At 41.4% G+C, this 16,545-nt stretch overlaps 1 protein-coding gene and 1 long non-coding RNA gene across 13 annotated transcripts in view; one reads left to right on the forward strand and one right to left on the reverse strand.

The window, feature by feature from the left end:
* The window catches only part of LOC133499419 (tenascin-like), a 137,771-nt gene that overhangs the window by 24,034 nt on the left and 97,192 nt on the right, over nucleotides 1-16,545 (reverse strand). For all 11 annotated transcript variants that reach the window (XM_061817440.1, XM_061817441.1, XM_061817443.1 and 8 more), the window contains 5 exons: nucleotides 13,910-14,063; nucleotides 7,176-7,445; nucleotides 6,595-6,780; nucleotides 3,131-3,220; nucleotides 2,263-2,526 (listed from right to left, as the gene is read on the reverse strand). In XM_061817440.1, the coding sequence (XP_061673424.1) occupies nucleotides 2,263-2,526; nucleotides 3,131-3,220; nucleotides 6,595-6,780; nucleotides 7,176-7,445; nucleotides 13,910-14,063 (964 nt within the window). The remainder of the gene's footprint in view (nucleotides 1-2,262; nucleotides 2,527-3,130; nucleotides 3,221-6,594; nucleotides 6,781-7,175; nucleotides 7,446-13,909; nucleotides 14,064-16,545) is intronic.
* On the forward strand, nucleotides 833-8,312 carry LOC133499420 (uncharacterized). Of its 2 annotated transcripts, none has more exons than XR_009794646.1 (4): nucleotides 833-926; nucleotides 2,269-2,360; nucleotides 2,503-2,546; nucleotides 8,088-8,312. It is a non-coding gene; the product is annotated as an uncharacterized LOC133499420 (long non-coding RNA). The 2 variants fall into 2 exon arrangements; XR_009794647.1 differs by having other exon boundaries at nucleotides 859-984.

Consider the following 16,545-nt stretch of genomic DNA (forward strand, 5'->3'; position numbering starts at 1 on the left):
TAACAGAGAAAGAAAACGCATGACGGAATATCAAATGAGGTAGCAGAAAAAGTGGTAAAACTCATTCAAAATGCAGTTCCTTTTGTCATGGGGATATTGACCAAAGCAATGCTGTCATTTTTCTATTAAAATTGAGACATATCTTTTGGTATTTATTGTGATAATGTGGACTAAATAATCTAATGGAAACATTATTTTTCTTTGTCTACAATGGTCTTTTTTTCATGAGAATGTTGTTACGATCTCATACGAAATGTAATGAACTTTAAGAAAAAGAAAATAGGATTAATTGCCTGAAAAAGAGAAAAGGCACCCTCCTGATACTTAACAAAACTTTAAAAAAAAACTTTTTGGGGGGTTCTGCGTGTTAGGTCAAGCAGAATGGAGAATCTGTAACACTTTTATGCCAGACTAGGTTTATTGTGTCTCGGTGGAGTTTTTAAGATTCCATTGTGGTTTCTTAGTACAGTGGAATCACGGAGTTCTAACACAATTCATTCTTGTGAAGTGATTAAAGCCCTTTTTTTTCAACCTCCAAAAATGATTTTTCCATAGGACATAATATAAATGTGTTTAATCTGTTTTCAACGTCCAAAGAGAAAATTCCCATTTTAAAACCCATTTATAAAAAAAACATGTAGAAGCTGTATTTAAATAAAAAAATGAATTAACTTAAAGCAATTAAAATGTGGATCATTTACCTCTTTGGTCGGGGTGTGATGGCTTAAGAGGGACTCGAGAGGGAAGGAGGAGGTATGCTGAAGTCACCCTCCATGATTTGTCTATAATTCTGCAGTAGCTTCTCTAGTTATTCTATTATCTGTGGTTTTCGCTTTGTAATGTTAGTCACTCCTTTGGCAACACTAGCTGCCTTTTATTACATTTTAATTTTTTTGGAGAGTCACAATAACCGATTTAGCTCTATGGTAAACACGCACCCCATTTTTGTACTTAGGGATTATCTCCTTCCTTAAATGGACTGTGGTTAGCACAATTTTCCTTTTTCCTTTGCTGCTGGTAGTACTGCTGTATTTCTTTAGACCCATGGCAAAGAATATACTGGAAAAATAAAAAGTATATATCTTGAGGTTTAGTGTGCGAATGTGTGTACTCACATGATGACTGCCTGCTTAACTCAAAGTGGGCATTGGCTCGTCTCGGCACCACCTCGCGTGATTTCAGTATCGCTCGGCTATGTGTTCAACATTGGTTCAGCTTTTTTACAAAGCTTTTTTTTGTCCTTGAAGTCCGATTTGTACAACCCTTGAGTCGTTCGAACTCTTGTGTTCCACTGTATTATAATAGAAGTTTATTGAGAATCAGAGTTGATCAGTTGAAAAAAATTTCTAGAGCGGGGAGAAAAACAAAGACAAAAGACAAAGCACTAATTGTAAAGAGGACGAGGAACGTACATAATTTACATCTTCAACAATGAAGCAATGGGAGTCGCATGGGGCTGTAGTGCTGCACCTTGTGAGGGGAGGATAGGACAAGGACAGGAGAAGAAGCATGTAGGACAAGGGTCATGAACCCCGCTGCACAATTGAAGTAGAGTGGGATTGACTAAATGATTTATAAATCTATTGGATGAGAGTATAAGTGAAGAGATACACAGGCAATTCCCATATTCAAAAATTATTTGTTGCAATAAGTGAGTGGCCGAGCCTCCAGTGAAATAGTCTAAGGGCTGTGTGCCTGCAGACACATGCAAAGGAATTGATACAGTTTTACATGCGCAAAGACTGAAAGAAGAGTCCTGTAATTTCTTTGCCTGCATCGTGGAGGCTGAGGACCCCACCCAATCAATCAAGGTATGGGATCGAGCCCAGGGGTGCACCCTAGAGCAACCCGGTGAAAGGGACACGTCCCACACAGTGGGAACCAGGGTGTTCTGCCGATCCCACCAAGTCGCCCCAGCAACTGGCCACCCGGTGAAGGCCGCAGGGTGGCAACGTTATGTACTGACCACAGGTTTTTTTTTTATTTCTTTTCTTTTTTTTCTTTTTAACATGAACGACAAAGTAACCTGTAAACAAAAAGAGGGAAAAGCACACAAATATGCTGTTCCTCATTTTTCTTCAGAGTTGGGCCTCGGCTGAGGTCTGTGCTATTGAATGAAGCTCCTTTTGTTTTACCACTTCATTTTCTTCACATAATGGGCAAGCTGTAAAACCCTCAAAAACAGAACTGAAATATTGGTCACTTTGTCCATATTTGATAATATTTCTATTGAAACATAGCTAATGATTCATCTTTACTGACCTGTAGGTGCTGAGATGCTGATCGGTGCACTCGTCCTGCGGCCCCTCTCAGCAGTGATGCTGACGGTGTAGAGCATGCCTGGTGTTAGGCCTCTCAAGGTATGAGACTCAGATCCTCCCAGGAGCACTTCTTCTGTCCTTTGGCCATCAGCGGAAACACAGACAAGTCGGTAGGAGTCCAATTTGGCCAGGGGACGCCTCCACTCTAATGTCATCGTTGTCTCTGTCACATCTGCAACAGTTAGGTCCTTTGGTGCATCCAGCGCTGAAACAGAGACGAGAGAGGTTTGGAAATTGCCATTTTACTTTCTTATTCGGGGTCCCAGAGGAGATTGAGTCCATTTGACCTGATGAGTCCGGTGCAACCTGGACTGTTAGCTTCACCAGTCAATCACAGGGCAGGCATTTGACCATACAGAGCAAAATTCAAAGTTGCATAGAAAGATTGCAACTTTCACTTCATGACCATTAAAATAAGGACACAGTGAATGTTGCCCCCACAGAGAAGTGAATTAGACACAGGGAAAGTAATGAACTAATCATTTAAAATAGCAACAGGTTTTTGTGACTTATCATTTAGTAACGTATAATACACACACACACAATTATACCACAAAAGGGGAAAATTTGTTGCAAAGATTTGAAATGCAAAGGAAAAACTGTTGGTGGTGCAAAAGCATGGACAAAGCAAACTAAACTACTGATATAGAGTATATTCTATAATCTATCACAACACAAATATACAACTGTCGTGCCAAAATATTGTGCAATGTAATATTTAAATAACAAACATCACTGCAGTCGGATAATTTAAAGACATTACAAAGTAATCGTGCTATTGCAGTCAGAGACAAGTGAAAGCTTCATACCGGTCACAGCATTGGTGGTCGTTGGCAGACTCTCCCGATCACCTTTCACTGCTGTCACTCCCATTCCATACTCTGTGGCTGGTCTCAGACCTAGGTAACCATGCAAAATAAAATGAACTCTAAATAAAAAGTGTAATATATTGTTGGCTGAAATTCCTATATCTTTCATCAGTTGAATGCCTGGGAGACTATGTCATCAAGTGGCCAGCTGTTTTTGCTAATGGCTTTGGTGGCCATGGCAAACAGAAAAACACTTTCGTGTGGCACAATAGGTTGGAATCAAATTGCATTTCATGGTAAGCTTGAGCTCATAGTGGAACATGGCTGGTGTATTTGCATCGATGGATCTATAGGGCCCTTGTTGTCTTGCAAAAACACTACTCCCAATGATGCAGCCAGCTTTAGAAGCCTTTTGGTTTGCACAATTAAGCCCTCTCTGGGCCTGATATGCTTTAATTCCTTTATTAACTCCCACAGAGGTCATCACACACAGAGTTCTGCAGCATGAAATTACACCCAGTACCCAGGAAACTCATTATCAATAAAATCACGGGCGTGAAGGCAATTACAGATAATAACTGTGTGAAAGCACCACTGAGGTGTGTGGGGAGAAGAGGGGGAGATCTGGTGAATGGACACAATGGTTTTCCATGAGATGGGCCTCCCAAGGACATGGAATTACACCAAACAAAGATACTATTAGACAAAGTTTTTCCTCTCCCTGATTGTGTCTACCGTAATCTAGAAACAAACAGAAAAAAAACAAGGCTCAAAGCGTTGCTTTATAATGTCAACAACATTCATAGATGAAAACATGTCTTCAGCTCAAAGAGAAATAAGCTGCAGTGTGATTCAATTTAAACAGTGAATGCCAAACCCCCCAAGGTGGTTTTCTCATAAAGTGGACCTATTGTAGTTGGGCAAACATTTCATGATAGAAAACAAAAACAAGCCATTGTGGAAATGTGCTCCCAAAATGTAACACTGCCCATTTAACACAGCACACAACAAATACAGTGAAGAAAATAAGTATTTGAACACCCTGCTATATTGCAAGTTCACCCACTTAGAAATCATGGAGGGGTCTGAAATTTTCATCGTAGGTGCATGTCCACTGTGAGAGAGATAATCCAAAAAGAAAAATCCAAAAATCCCAATGTATAATTTTTTTAATGATTTATTTGTATGATACAGCTGCAAATAAGCATTTGAACACATGAAAAAACCGTTAATATTTGGGCGTTTCCTGCCGTTGTTCACCAGGTTTGCACACACTGCAAGCGGGATTTTGGCCCACTCCTCCACACAGATCTTCTCGAGATCAGACCTGTTTCTTGGCTATTGCTGAGAAACACGGAGTTTCAGCTCCCTCCAAAGATTTTCTATTGAGTTTAGGTCTGCAGACTGGCTAGGCCACACCAGAACCTTGCTATGGTTCTTACGGAGCCACTCCTTGGTTTTCCTGGCTGTGTGTTTCGGGTCATTGTCATGTTGAAAGACCCAGCCACGACCCATCTTAAATGCTCTGACTGAGGGAAAAAGGTTGTTCCCCACAATCTGACAATATATGGCCGCGGTCATCCTCTCCTTAATACAGTTCAGTCTCCTGTCCCATTTGCAGGAAAGCATGATGCCCATCCTACACAGTAGGGATGGTGTTCTTGTGATGGAACTCATCATTAGTCTTCCTCCAAACACAGTTAGTGGAATTATGACCAAAAAGTTCCATTTTGGAATCAAAACTTTCTCCCATGACTCCTCTGTACCATCCAAATGGTCATTGGCGAACTTAAGACGGGCCTTGACATGTGCCATGCATGATTTCAAACCATGACGTCTCAGTGTTTTGCCAACAGTCACCTTGAAAATGGTGGTCCCAGCTCTTTTCAGGTGATTGACCAAGTCCTATTGTGTAGTCCTGGGCTGATTCCTCACCTTTCTAAGGATCATTGAGACTCCACGACGTGATATCTTGCATGGGGCTCCACTCCGATTGAGATTGATTGTCATGTTTAGCTTCTTCCATTTTCTAATGATTGCTCCAACAGTGGAACTTTTTTCACCAAGCTGCTTGGCAATTTCTCCATAGCCCTTTCCAGCCCTGTGGAGTTGGACAATTTTGTTTCTGGTGTCTTTGAACAGCTCTCTGGTCTTGCCCATGTTACAAGTTTGAGTCTTACTGATTGTATGGGGTGGACAGGTGTCTTCATGCAGCTAACAACCTTACACAGGTGCATCTGATCCAGGATAATACATGGAGTGGAGGTGGACTTTTAAAGGGGGACCAACAGTTCTTTGAGAGTCAACATTCTAGCTGATCGACAGGTGTTCAAATACTTATTCGCAGCTGTATCACACAAATAAATCATTAAAAAATCATCCATTGTGATTTCTGGATGTTTCTTTTTAGATTATCTCTCTCACAGTAGACATGCACCTACGATGAAAATTTCAGACTCCTCCATGATTTCTAAGTGGGAGAACTTGCAATTTAACAGGGTGTTCAAATACTTATTTTCTTCACTGTACACGTCCTAATAATCACGAGAGCAAACATTTGATAGTGAAAATAGTTTTCCCCCCACAAATGCTCTTCAGTTGTGTCACTAGGATGCAGAGATCATGTTAGCCCAAAATATATCAAAGAAAACAAAAACAATGGGTGCAGTGATAAAACTTGGCTCAGTACAAACAGTATGCCCTACCTATTTATCTGGACTAACATTAACTGGTCCAATTGAACAGTTATTCTCTATCAGTAACCTCTTTTAATGATATGAGATGAGAATTCATAAACATCACTAATATTCCTACTTTGTATCATATGTATGTAGATAGATATCACGCCCACCTTTGTGTATGATTTTCTTGTGACTTATTCAAATCTCTTAAGCTGCACAGAAATTCAGAGATGGAAGTGTGAACCTGCTGCCGTGTGTGACGTCAAAAGAGGCCACAACAGTTCGCATTTAGATTATTGTGTCTTTTTCTTTGCATTTGTGTGTGATCCCATTTGGGTTACGGTTAAGTTACAGTTAAATACTCCCACTTTATGGTACAGTATATTTGCCTTTATTTTGTTGTTAAATGATCTCTATACAGTTGATGACATCACACCGTGAACATGGTGACAAATCTTTTTGATGATATAAAAAGGGAAATTTGTTATTTACCGGTTGCTTTATTATTTATTATTTATTTTATTGGAAACAACTGCTAGTTTCATTTTCTTGGGCAAAAAATACATGAAGAAAATGTGTTAGTGAAATATAAATAATCAAAATGCCTCCTGTCCTTTAACTAGTTTTAAGGACCAACCATGAATATCAATATTATCAAGCTTTGTAAAAGTTAATTTTATTACCAAAATGTCACATGAGATGTGGGGCAGGCAAGGTGAATTTCCTCTATTGAATATGTAATTGAGAAGGTGTGTAACTATGAGGCACTGGGATTGTGTGTACCGATGATCTTGGCCTGCGTTGTTTCTTTTGGACCAGCAGGGAAGAGCAGTTCTCTGTGCTCGCCTCCAGACAGAGGTCCATACTTAATACGGTAGTTGTCCACCTGAGCTTGACTGTTTTTCCATTGAAGAGTGATGCTTTCATCAGTCAGCTCCAGCTTCTGAAGCTCCCTGGGGGCATCCAAGTCTAACACACACAGAGAAGTTGATTTAATATTTATGGTAATCATAGACAAGTTGTTTCCGTGAGGGGCAATGACTGAATGCTTCCTAACACAGGAAATATTTATCATTATTCTGAACTTGGTAGTATAGTTGGCCTTTTGAAGGACAAACACCATTAAACACAGCTGAGTAGGATATCTGTCCTTATAAAATTAAAGAATACGTGGTCGTTTACACACCCCTCTCTCACCCTACTTAACCATCAGATTTTAAACCTGTTTGTGGTAAACAGATATCTCGCTTTAGCCCTTTGTTCTGAAAATCCAAGTTTAGATTTGACCATTCACAATATACTGAATAAAAGGCATTAAAATACATTTCCACACCTGAAAACATAGTTCAGCGCAAGGTCTGTACCTGTGAAGAATGATTCGTAAACCGGGACACTTGACTGGTCTTCCTTCCTGGCTGTCAGAGATACCTCATATTGGGTGTCTGGGGTGAGGCCTCCAAGGTGGTATTGGGTGTCTGTGGAGGAAAGCTCAAGCACACGGTGATCAGCAGGGCTGGAGCCAGGTCCAAAAGTGATACTGATCCCATCCACATTGGCCACAGGCTGGAACCAAGTCACCAACGCTGTTGTGTCCGTTACATCACGTATGTTCACCTGGCTCGGGCCATCAATTCCTGGAGGATTAAAACACATTTAAGCAAATGTTCTTGCGTTGTCTAAAACCAGGGATGAATGTATGACAGGCACTTAGCATGTCACCAATCAACTTTTCTATCTCATGCAAAGCCACATCAATGCAATTGCAGCACACATAAAAAAAATTTTGATTTTTTTATTTTTTTATCATGAAAATGATGGCACAGAACTGGTTGCCTGACTCCATGGAAACATTGCAAACAACACTTGCTTTCGGAATATGTCATCAGAGTTTGCACTCCTTTTCAGCTGCCTGATAAGTAGTGGTTGGCAGTAAATTTTCCTTCATAAAATGTACTTAAATAGAACCAGTCCAATATGTGTTAGCCGATTGAAGTCAGCTGGGATAGGCTCCAGCTTTCCCTGGTGGGGATAAGTGGTGGAGGAAATGGATTGATGTGCTTTAGGATACAGTAGCTTATGGGGATCTGTTTTGCTTGAGTGATTTAGTTTTCTTTGGAAACTTTAACTCTACTACATTTTAAAATCACCTTTCTAAAAAGTATATGTCATATTTGCATTGGAGAGTTTCAAAAACTCAGTTTATGAGTCATCTCTTGTGCTAATGCGGTGTTTCTGTTCCTGTCTTTCACAACATCCGCTCCTCCACTTGCTTGCAGGTAAAATCGAAGTTGGAGAGGAAAGGTGACGTGGAGCAGCTGTGCATTGCAAGTCATGGACTTGGAAAGCAATGAAGAAGTATCTGCTTTTCCTCTCCCATATTATCTGTGCCTATACCTAACCTTTTGTTTTGAATGCACAGAGCTGAAAATTGGTTATACTGTTTTAATTATGTTCTCTGTTTGCCACACAATTTTCATCATGGCCTACAAGAACTTAAGGAACCCATGAGACGATGTGGGCATCTTTAATTTTTTTTAGGTCACCTGCACGTGAGATACCTAAGTCAAGTGCTTGCTAAAGTATCTGAAAGTATCAACTTAGTAAGTAAGTAAGTAAGTCACAAACATTCATTAAATATCTCCTTGTATGCAACTTGTGAAGTTGGATGTGCCCCTTACATATGTCTCACCCACAACTTAGTTACAGTGCCTTGTGAAAGTATTTGCCCCCATTGAACTTATCAACCTTTTGCCACAATTTCAGGCTTCAAACATAAAGATAAAGAAACATTTTTTTTTGGTCAAGAATCAACAACAAGTGGGACACAACTGTGAAGTGGAATGACATTTATTGGATATTTTATAGTTTTTTTTTTACAAATAAAAACCTGAAAAGTGGGTTGTGCAATATTATTCGCCCCCCTTGCATTAATACTTTGTAGATTTGCAGAGGTCTGATACTCCTTCCATTTCTATATGATTACTTGCATGTTGCTCCTTGAGATTTAAAGCTTGGGAATTTTTTTGTATCCAAATCCGGCTTTAAACTTCTCCACAACAGTATCTCGGACCTGCCTGGTGTGTTCCTTGGTCTTCATGATGCTCTCTGCACTTTAAACAGAACCCTGAAACTTTCACAGTACAAGTGCATTTATACGGAGACTTGTTTACACACAGCTGGATTCTATTTATCATCATCAGTCAACATTGGATCATTCAGAGATTCTCACTGAACTGAGTTTGGTACACTAAAAGTAAAGGGGTAAGAATTTCAGTCTCTCAATGTGCAAATCTGATAGAGACATACCCCAAGCGACTTGCAGCTGTAATTGCAGCAAAAGGTGGCGCTACAAAGTATAAATGCAAGGGGGCCGAATAGTATTGCTTGCCCCACTTTTCAGTTTTTTATTTGTTATAAAGTATAAAATATCCAATAAATTTTGTTCCAGTTCACGATTGTGTCCCACTTGTTGTTGATTCTTGACAAAAAAAAATAATTTTATATCTTTATGTTTGAAGCCGGAAATGTGACGAAAGGTTGAAAAGTTCAAGGGGGCTGAATACTTTCACACTGCACTTTACAAGTCAAACACAAAGTTAATAAATCCTGATACTTGAAGCACAGGTATGCTTTAATGGTCCACGGCCCCCCATCCTTAATCAGTCCTCGTTTCATTCACATTGAAACTCAAGTCCAGGTGAGATGTACATATTAATATTTTACATGGGCTTTACAACTCAGGGCAGATGAGGAGGAGGGTTGACATGTTTTAGTGACGCACACATCCACCTTTACTTTATTTGAATTAAATACTACAAATTCTTTTACAGCGTGACGGTGGCTCAGCTGGTAAAGCGTTGGCCTCCCAGTTCTGAGGTCCCAGTTTCAATCCCGGACCCGCCTGTTTGGAGTTTGCATGTTCTCCCTGTGCCTACGTGGGATTCCTCCGGGCACTCCAGTTTCCTCCCACATTCCAAAAACATGCAACATTAATTTGACACTCTAAACTGCCCCGAGATGTGATTGTGAGTGCGGCTGTTTGTCTCCATGTGCCCTGCGATTGGCCGGCAACCAGTTCAGGGTGTACCCTGCCTCCTGCCCGTTGACAGCTGGGATAGGCTCCAGCACCCCTCGCGACCCTCGTGAGGATAAGCGGTGAAGAAAATGGATGGGTATTCTTTAACTTGCATGTAGAAGATCCATAAATGCATAAAAGCCAGTGCAATTTGTAGGCCACTCCATGCCCGATAAATGCAGAGCGTTGTGTCAGGAAGGGCATCCGGTGTAAAACTGTGCCGAACAAATATGAGCATTCATCTAAAGAATACTATAACAGATTGGTCGTGGCCCGGGTTAACAACGCCCACCCCCGGCAGCGTTAACCTGCAGAGCGTGGGTGGAAATTAAATTACTGTGAGTCGAAGACAAAGAAGAGGATGAAAGTGGATTCGTCAGCAGAAGAAGAAGAGGACTGTGCAGAGCCTACAACTCAGTGTTGGGACTTTGAATGTTGGGACTATGACAGGAAAAGCTCAGGAGTTGGTTGACATGATGATTAGGAGAAAGGTTGATATTCTGTGCATCCAAGGGAGCAAGTGGAAAGGTAGTAAGGCTAGAAGTCTAGGAGCAGCGTTCAAATGATTTTACCATGGAGGAGATGGGACGAGAAATGGAGTAGGGGTTATTTTCAAGGAAGAGTTGGCTAAGAATGTCTTGGAGGTGAAAAGAGTATCAGATCGAGTGATGAGGATGAAATTTGCAATTGGGGATGTTATCTATAATGTGATTAGCAGCTATGCCCCACAGGTAAGATGTGACCTAAAGTTGAAAGAGAAATTCTGGAAGGAACTAGATGAAGTAGTTTTGAGCATCCCAGACAGAGAGAGAGTTGTGATTAGTGCAGATTGTAATGGACATGTTGGTGAAGGAAACAGAGACGATGGGTAAGTACGGAATCCAGGAAAGGAACTTTGAGGGACAGATGGTGGAGGACTTCGCAAAAGGGATGGAAATGGCAGTAATGAAAACTTTTTTCCAGAAGAGGCAGGAACATATAGTGACCTACAAGAGCGGAGGAAGAAGCACGGAGGTGGATTATATTTTGTGCAGACGATGTAATCTGAAGGAGATTAGTAGTGGTAGGGGAGAGTCTAGCTCGACAGCAGAGGGTGGTGGTGCGTAGGATGACTCTGGTGGTGGGTAGGAAGATTAAGAAGACAAAGATAGAGATGAGAACCATTTGGTGGAAGCTGAGAAAGGAAGAATGTTGTGCAGCCTTTTGAAAAGAGGTGAGACATGCTCTCGATGGACAGGAGGGGCGCCTGGAAGACTGGACTACTACAGCCAAGGTGATCAAAGAGACAGGCAGGAGAGTACATGGGGTGTCTTCTGGTAGGAAAGGGGAGAAGGAGACTTGGTGGTGGAACCCCAATATACAGGAGGTCATACAAGGAAAGAGATTAGCAAAGAAGTGGGACACATAGAGGACTGAGGAGAGGAATACATTAAGATGCGATGTAGGGCAAAGGTGGAGGTGTCTGAGCTCCTTCCTGTTTTCAGTGGTAATGGATAGGCTGACAAATGAGGTTCGACTGGAATCCCCTTGGACCATGATGTTCGCAGATGATATTGTGATATGCAGTGAAAGCAGGGATCAGGTACAGGAGCAATTACAAAGATGGAGGCATACACTGGAAGTCAGAGGAATCAAGATTAGCCAAAGTAAAACACAGTATATGTGCGTGAATGAGAGGGGTGGAGGGGGAAGAGTGACGGTCCAGGGAGAAGAGATCGTGAGGGCGGATAACTTTAAATACTTGGGATCAACAATCCAGAGCAATGCTGAGTGTGGTAAGGAAGTGAAGAAACGGGTCCAAGGAGGTTGGAACAACAGGCGGACGGTGTCTGGTGTGTTATGTGATAGAAGAGTCTCCGCTTGGATGAAGGGCAAAGCTTATAAAACTGTGGTGAGGCCGGCCATGATGTATGGATTCGAGATGGTGGCACTGAAGAGACAAAAGGAAGCAGAACAGGAGGTGGCAGAAATTAAGATGTTGAGGATCTCTCTAGGAGTGAGCAGGTTGGATAGGATTAGAAATGAGCTCAATAGTGGGACAGCCAAAGTTGGATGTTTTGTAGACAAGGTTTGAGAGAGCAGACTTCAATGGTTTGGACATGTCCAGAGACGAGAGAGTGACTATATTGGTAGAAGGGTGCTGAAGGCACCAGGCAAAAGACCGAGAGGCGGAACGAAGAGAAGGTTGATGGATGTTGTGAGGGAAGACATGAGGGCAGTTTGTGTGAGAGAGGAAGATGCTCAAGATAGGGTAAAATGGAAAAAGATGACACGCTGTGGCGACCACTAACGGGACAAGCCGAAAGGAAAAGAAGAACTCAAATCATAATTTGATTTTGGTACTTAGACCTTTATTAGCGTAATAATTGGAGTGTCAAACTCACTCAATTTTCGTCATGGGGTATATTATAAGTAGAGTTTCCCTTGAAGGGCCCTTATGACTGAAACCATATAAATGTTTCATGACATCATCTTATCACGGTTTTCACAACACATCAATAAGTATTTTTGAAATCAGAAGTTAACGATAAGAGTTTGATCAATAATGATTCAAGTGTGTGTAATAAGGCTTGCAATATCCATCCATCCATTTACTGAGCCGCTTATCCACACAAGGCTCGCGAGTGTGCTGGGCCCAATCCCAGCTGTCAACGGGCAGGAGGTGGGGTACACCCTGAACTGCTTGCCAGCCAATCACACATTGAGACAGACAACAGTCACACTCACGATCACACAAAGGGGCAATTTAGATCCTCCAATTAATACGTTTTTGGGATGTGGGTGGAAACTGGATGCACGGAGAAAACCCACGCAGGCATGGCGAGAACATGCATATATATTCGAATCGATGTGTCTCACACACACACACACACACACACACACACACACACCACACACACACACACACACACACACACACACACACACACAACACACACACACACTCAACTTTACGAAAGACATCCTTCTGTGAAGGAGCACTAATCCACATTAGAGCTGAGCACAATCTGTAAGTGTTTCATATGGGTGTCACAAGACACCATTCTCTGGACAGGCAGGAAGGCATCCCTCAAAGCCCTACTGTGTGGCTGACTAGTAGTTTCCAAACGTCGGCACTTCAGTGAGAAGGAAATTGAAGCACCAGGGTTTAACTGACACATTGAAAGCTCTCAGCATGTTAAGAGAGTCTCAATAAGACTAAGAACTCTAAATTCCATAATCTAACTTCTGTTGATGCTTTTTTTTTTCTCGCTACTGCACCAGAGATTTATTAAAAAATAAAATCAAGAATGATAATAATGTATAGAAATAGAATGGGCTTGACATGACATGTTCAGCCATTTTTCATGTAAAGACTAATGCAATGAAGGAGTGCCAAATTGTTGAATGTGTTTGCGTGTGTGTTTGTGGGGGTTGGGGGGAGGATACTATTCAACAAAGAACATGAGAAGACGTTTTGATCAACATGACATAAGCAATTAAGAATGTAGGAAACAGCAGAGGATTGTAAATAATCATCTTCATGAATGTTTCAAAGCATTTGCAACTTGTTCAAATAAAAGAAATTGACACAATGTGAAAATTGAAAGTAGTTTTGAGAATTTCAATTCTGATCTGAGAAATCTACCAAAGTGACTGCGAAAAACTGTAAAACACTTTCCAGGTGTCTTGACAATTAGTCTGTGACAAAATTTTGGAAATACACACTAAGGAGGAATAATTATATGCTTCAAACTCTCTTACTTGAGGCTAGCTGAACACTGTTCAGAAAAGGCAGTCCTGTTTCATGAAAATTAGCCACTCCTTAAATTTGCTTTTAACTAATTTTGGTTTGTATTTATATGAAACAATTTAATAAGAACAAATTGACAAAAAGTAACATACTTTATCAATAAGATATTAAAATAACAAAAAAATGTGGAATTTTCAAAGGAAAATAACAACACTGATATATACCCAGCCTATTGCGTAAACATATAGAAACAATATAACAAAGCTTGCAGCATGAATATGTACTCTTACTTGTGATGACATTCTTGGAGGCAGGAGGTCCACGCTTCTTGTTCTTCACTACCTCCAGTTTGACTTCGTATTCCTGGCCAGGGCCCAAGCCAGACTGCTCAAAGGTTGTGTCTGGACGGCTGAGGGAGCTAAAAATCTCACCATCTTCCTCTTTCTGGCATAACAAAAAAAAAAAAAAAAAAAAAAAGAAGAAAAAAATAGGGAAACACCACTTCAGGAGCATCTTTCAACGCCTCATTCTATTCTGTTGTCAAAGAATGGCCCAAACCAGAGTATCCTGCCCTTTGGGCTCTCCAGAAACCAAACCTAGATATCAATTGAAGTTAAAAAAAATATTACCCTCCCATTCACCAGGAAAAAAAATACAACCCTTACAACCCCTATAATCCTCCAAATAATAGGAAGTAGTTTGACTGATATATTCATAAACAATGGTTGTACTTGCATGATCAGAGTAAAAAAAAAAACTGAAAATGAGTCATTGTTCCTCAAGATAGTGTAAATCATTGTAATTTTGTTTTCTTACTCTTGTTTATTGTTATTAATTTTTGTTTATTTAATTATCCAATAGATGAGCTACAGTGATGAAAATAAGTATTTGAACACCCTGCTATATTGCAAGCTCTCCCACTTAGAAATGGAGCGGTCTTAAATCTTCATCATAGGGGGATAATCTAAAAGAAAAATCCAGAAATCACAATGTATGATTTTTTTAACGATTTATTTGTGTGATACAGCTGCAAATAAGTATTTGAACAACTGTCAATCAGCTAGAATTCTGACCCTCAAAGATCTGTTAGTCTGCCTTTAAAAGTCCACCCCACTCCATGTATTATCCTGAATCAGATACACCTGTGTGAGGTTGTTCGCTGCATAAAGACACCTGTCCACCCCATACAATCAGTAAGACTCAAACTTTTAACATTACCAAAACCAAAGAGCTGTCCAAAGACACTAGAGATAAAATTATACAACTCCACATGGCTGGAAAGTGCGAGGGAGAAATTTCCAAGCAGCTTAGTGAAAAAATGTCCACAGTTGGAGCAATCATTGGAAAATCGAAGAAGCTAAACATGACGGTCAATCTCAATTGGAGTGGAGCCCCGTGCAAGATATCACCTCGTGGGGTCTCAATTATCCATAGAAAGGTGAAGTATCAGCCCAGGACGACACGACAGGACTTGGTCAATCACCTGAAAAGAGCTGGGACCACCATTTCCAAGGTGACTGTTGGCAAAACACTGAGACGTCATGGTTTGAAATCATGCATGGCACAGAAGGGTCCCCTGCTTAAACCAGCACATGTCAAGGCCCGTCTTAAGTTTGCCAATGACCATTTGGATGATACAGATGAGTTATGGGAGAAGGTTTTGTGGTCAGATGAGACCAAAATGGAACTTTTTGGTCATAATTCCATTGACCGTGTTTGGAGGAAGACGAATAAAGAATTCCATCCCAAGAACACATCCCTACTGCGAAGCATGGGGGTAGTAACATCATGCTTTGGGGGTGTTTTTCTGCAGATGGGACAGGATGACTGCACTGCATTAAGGAGAGGATGACCACTGCCATATATTGTGAAATTTTGGGGAACAACCGCTTTCCCTCAGTCAGAGCATTGAAGATGGGTCGTGGCTGGGTCTTTGAACATGACAATGACCCGAAACACACAGCCAGGAAAACCAAGGAGTGGGCTCCGTAAGAACCATATCAAGGTTCTGGCATGGCCTAGCCAGTCTAAAGACCTAAACCCAATAGAAAATCTTTGGAGGGAGCTGAAACTCCGTGTTTCTCAGTGACACCCCAGAAACCTGTCTGATCTAGAGAACATCTGTGTGGAGGAGTGGGCTAAAATCCCTCCTACAGTGTGTGCAACAACTACAGGAAACTTTGACCTCTGTCATTACAAACAAAGGCTACTGTACCAAATATTAATGAAAATTAAAATTGAAATGAAAATTAAAATTTTAGACCCCTCCAGGATTTCTAAGTGGGAGAACTTGCAATTTAGCAGGGTGTTCAAATACTTATTTCCTTCACTGTATTACAGTGATTTAAATTTTGAGGGGAGTTTTTCATATTCCCTCCTTGAGCTGTCACTTGATTGTGGTGGAGGGGTTTGTGTGTCCCAATGACCCTAGGGCCTCAGGGAATTCATGCCCTTGGTAGGATCACCCATGTCAAACAGGTCCTGGGTGAGGGATCACAAAGTACAGTTCCAAAGCCCCCATGATCTTAAAGATTCAGGAGGATGTTTTCCCTTGCCCGGACACAACTCACCAGACCCCCGGAACCAGGCTTGTGGGTGGGACTTGAAGGCAACCACTTAGTGGCTGGGCCTGCACCAATGGGGTCCGGCCAGGCACAGCCTGAAAGGGTCACATGGGTCCCCCTTCCTATGGGCTCACCACCGGTGGGAGGGGCCATAAGAGTCAGGTGCAATATGACCTTGGCGGTGGCTAGAGGTGGGGAACTTTAGTACCCACCCATTTTGGAGTCCTTGGAGGAGATTCTGGGGACTCCATCATTCTGCTAGGTGATTTCAAATGCTTATGTGGGCAATGACAATGAGACCTGGCAGTTCGGGATTGGTGATCGAAGGCGAGCATGTGATGGATGAGCATCCACTGGGTCTG

Source organism: Syngnathoides biaculeatus, chromosome 4 (genome assembly GCF_019802595.1).
Source record: "Syngnathoides biaculeatus isolate LvHL_M chromosome 4, ASM1980259v1, whole genome shotgun sequence".
Classification (NCBI taxonomy): Eukaryota; Metazoa; Chordata; class Actinopteri; order Syngnathiformes; family Syngnathidae; genus Syngnathoides; species Syngnathoides biaculeatus.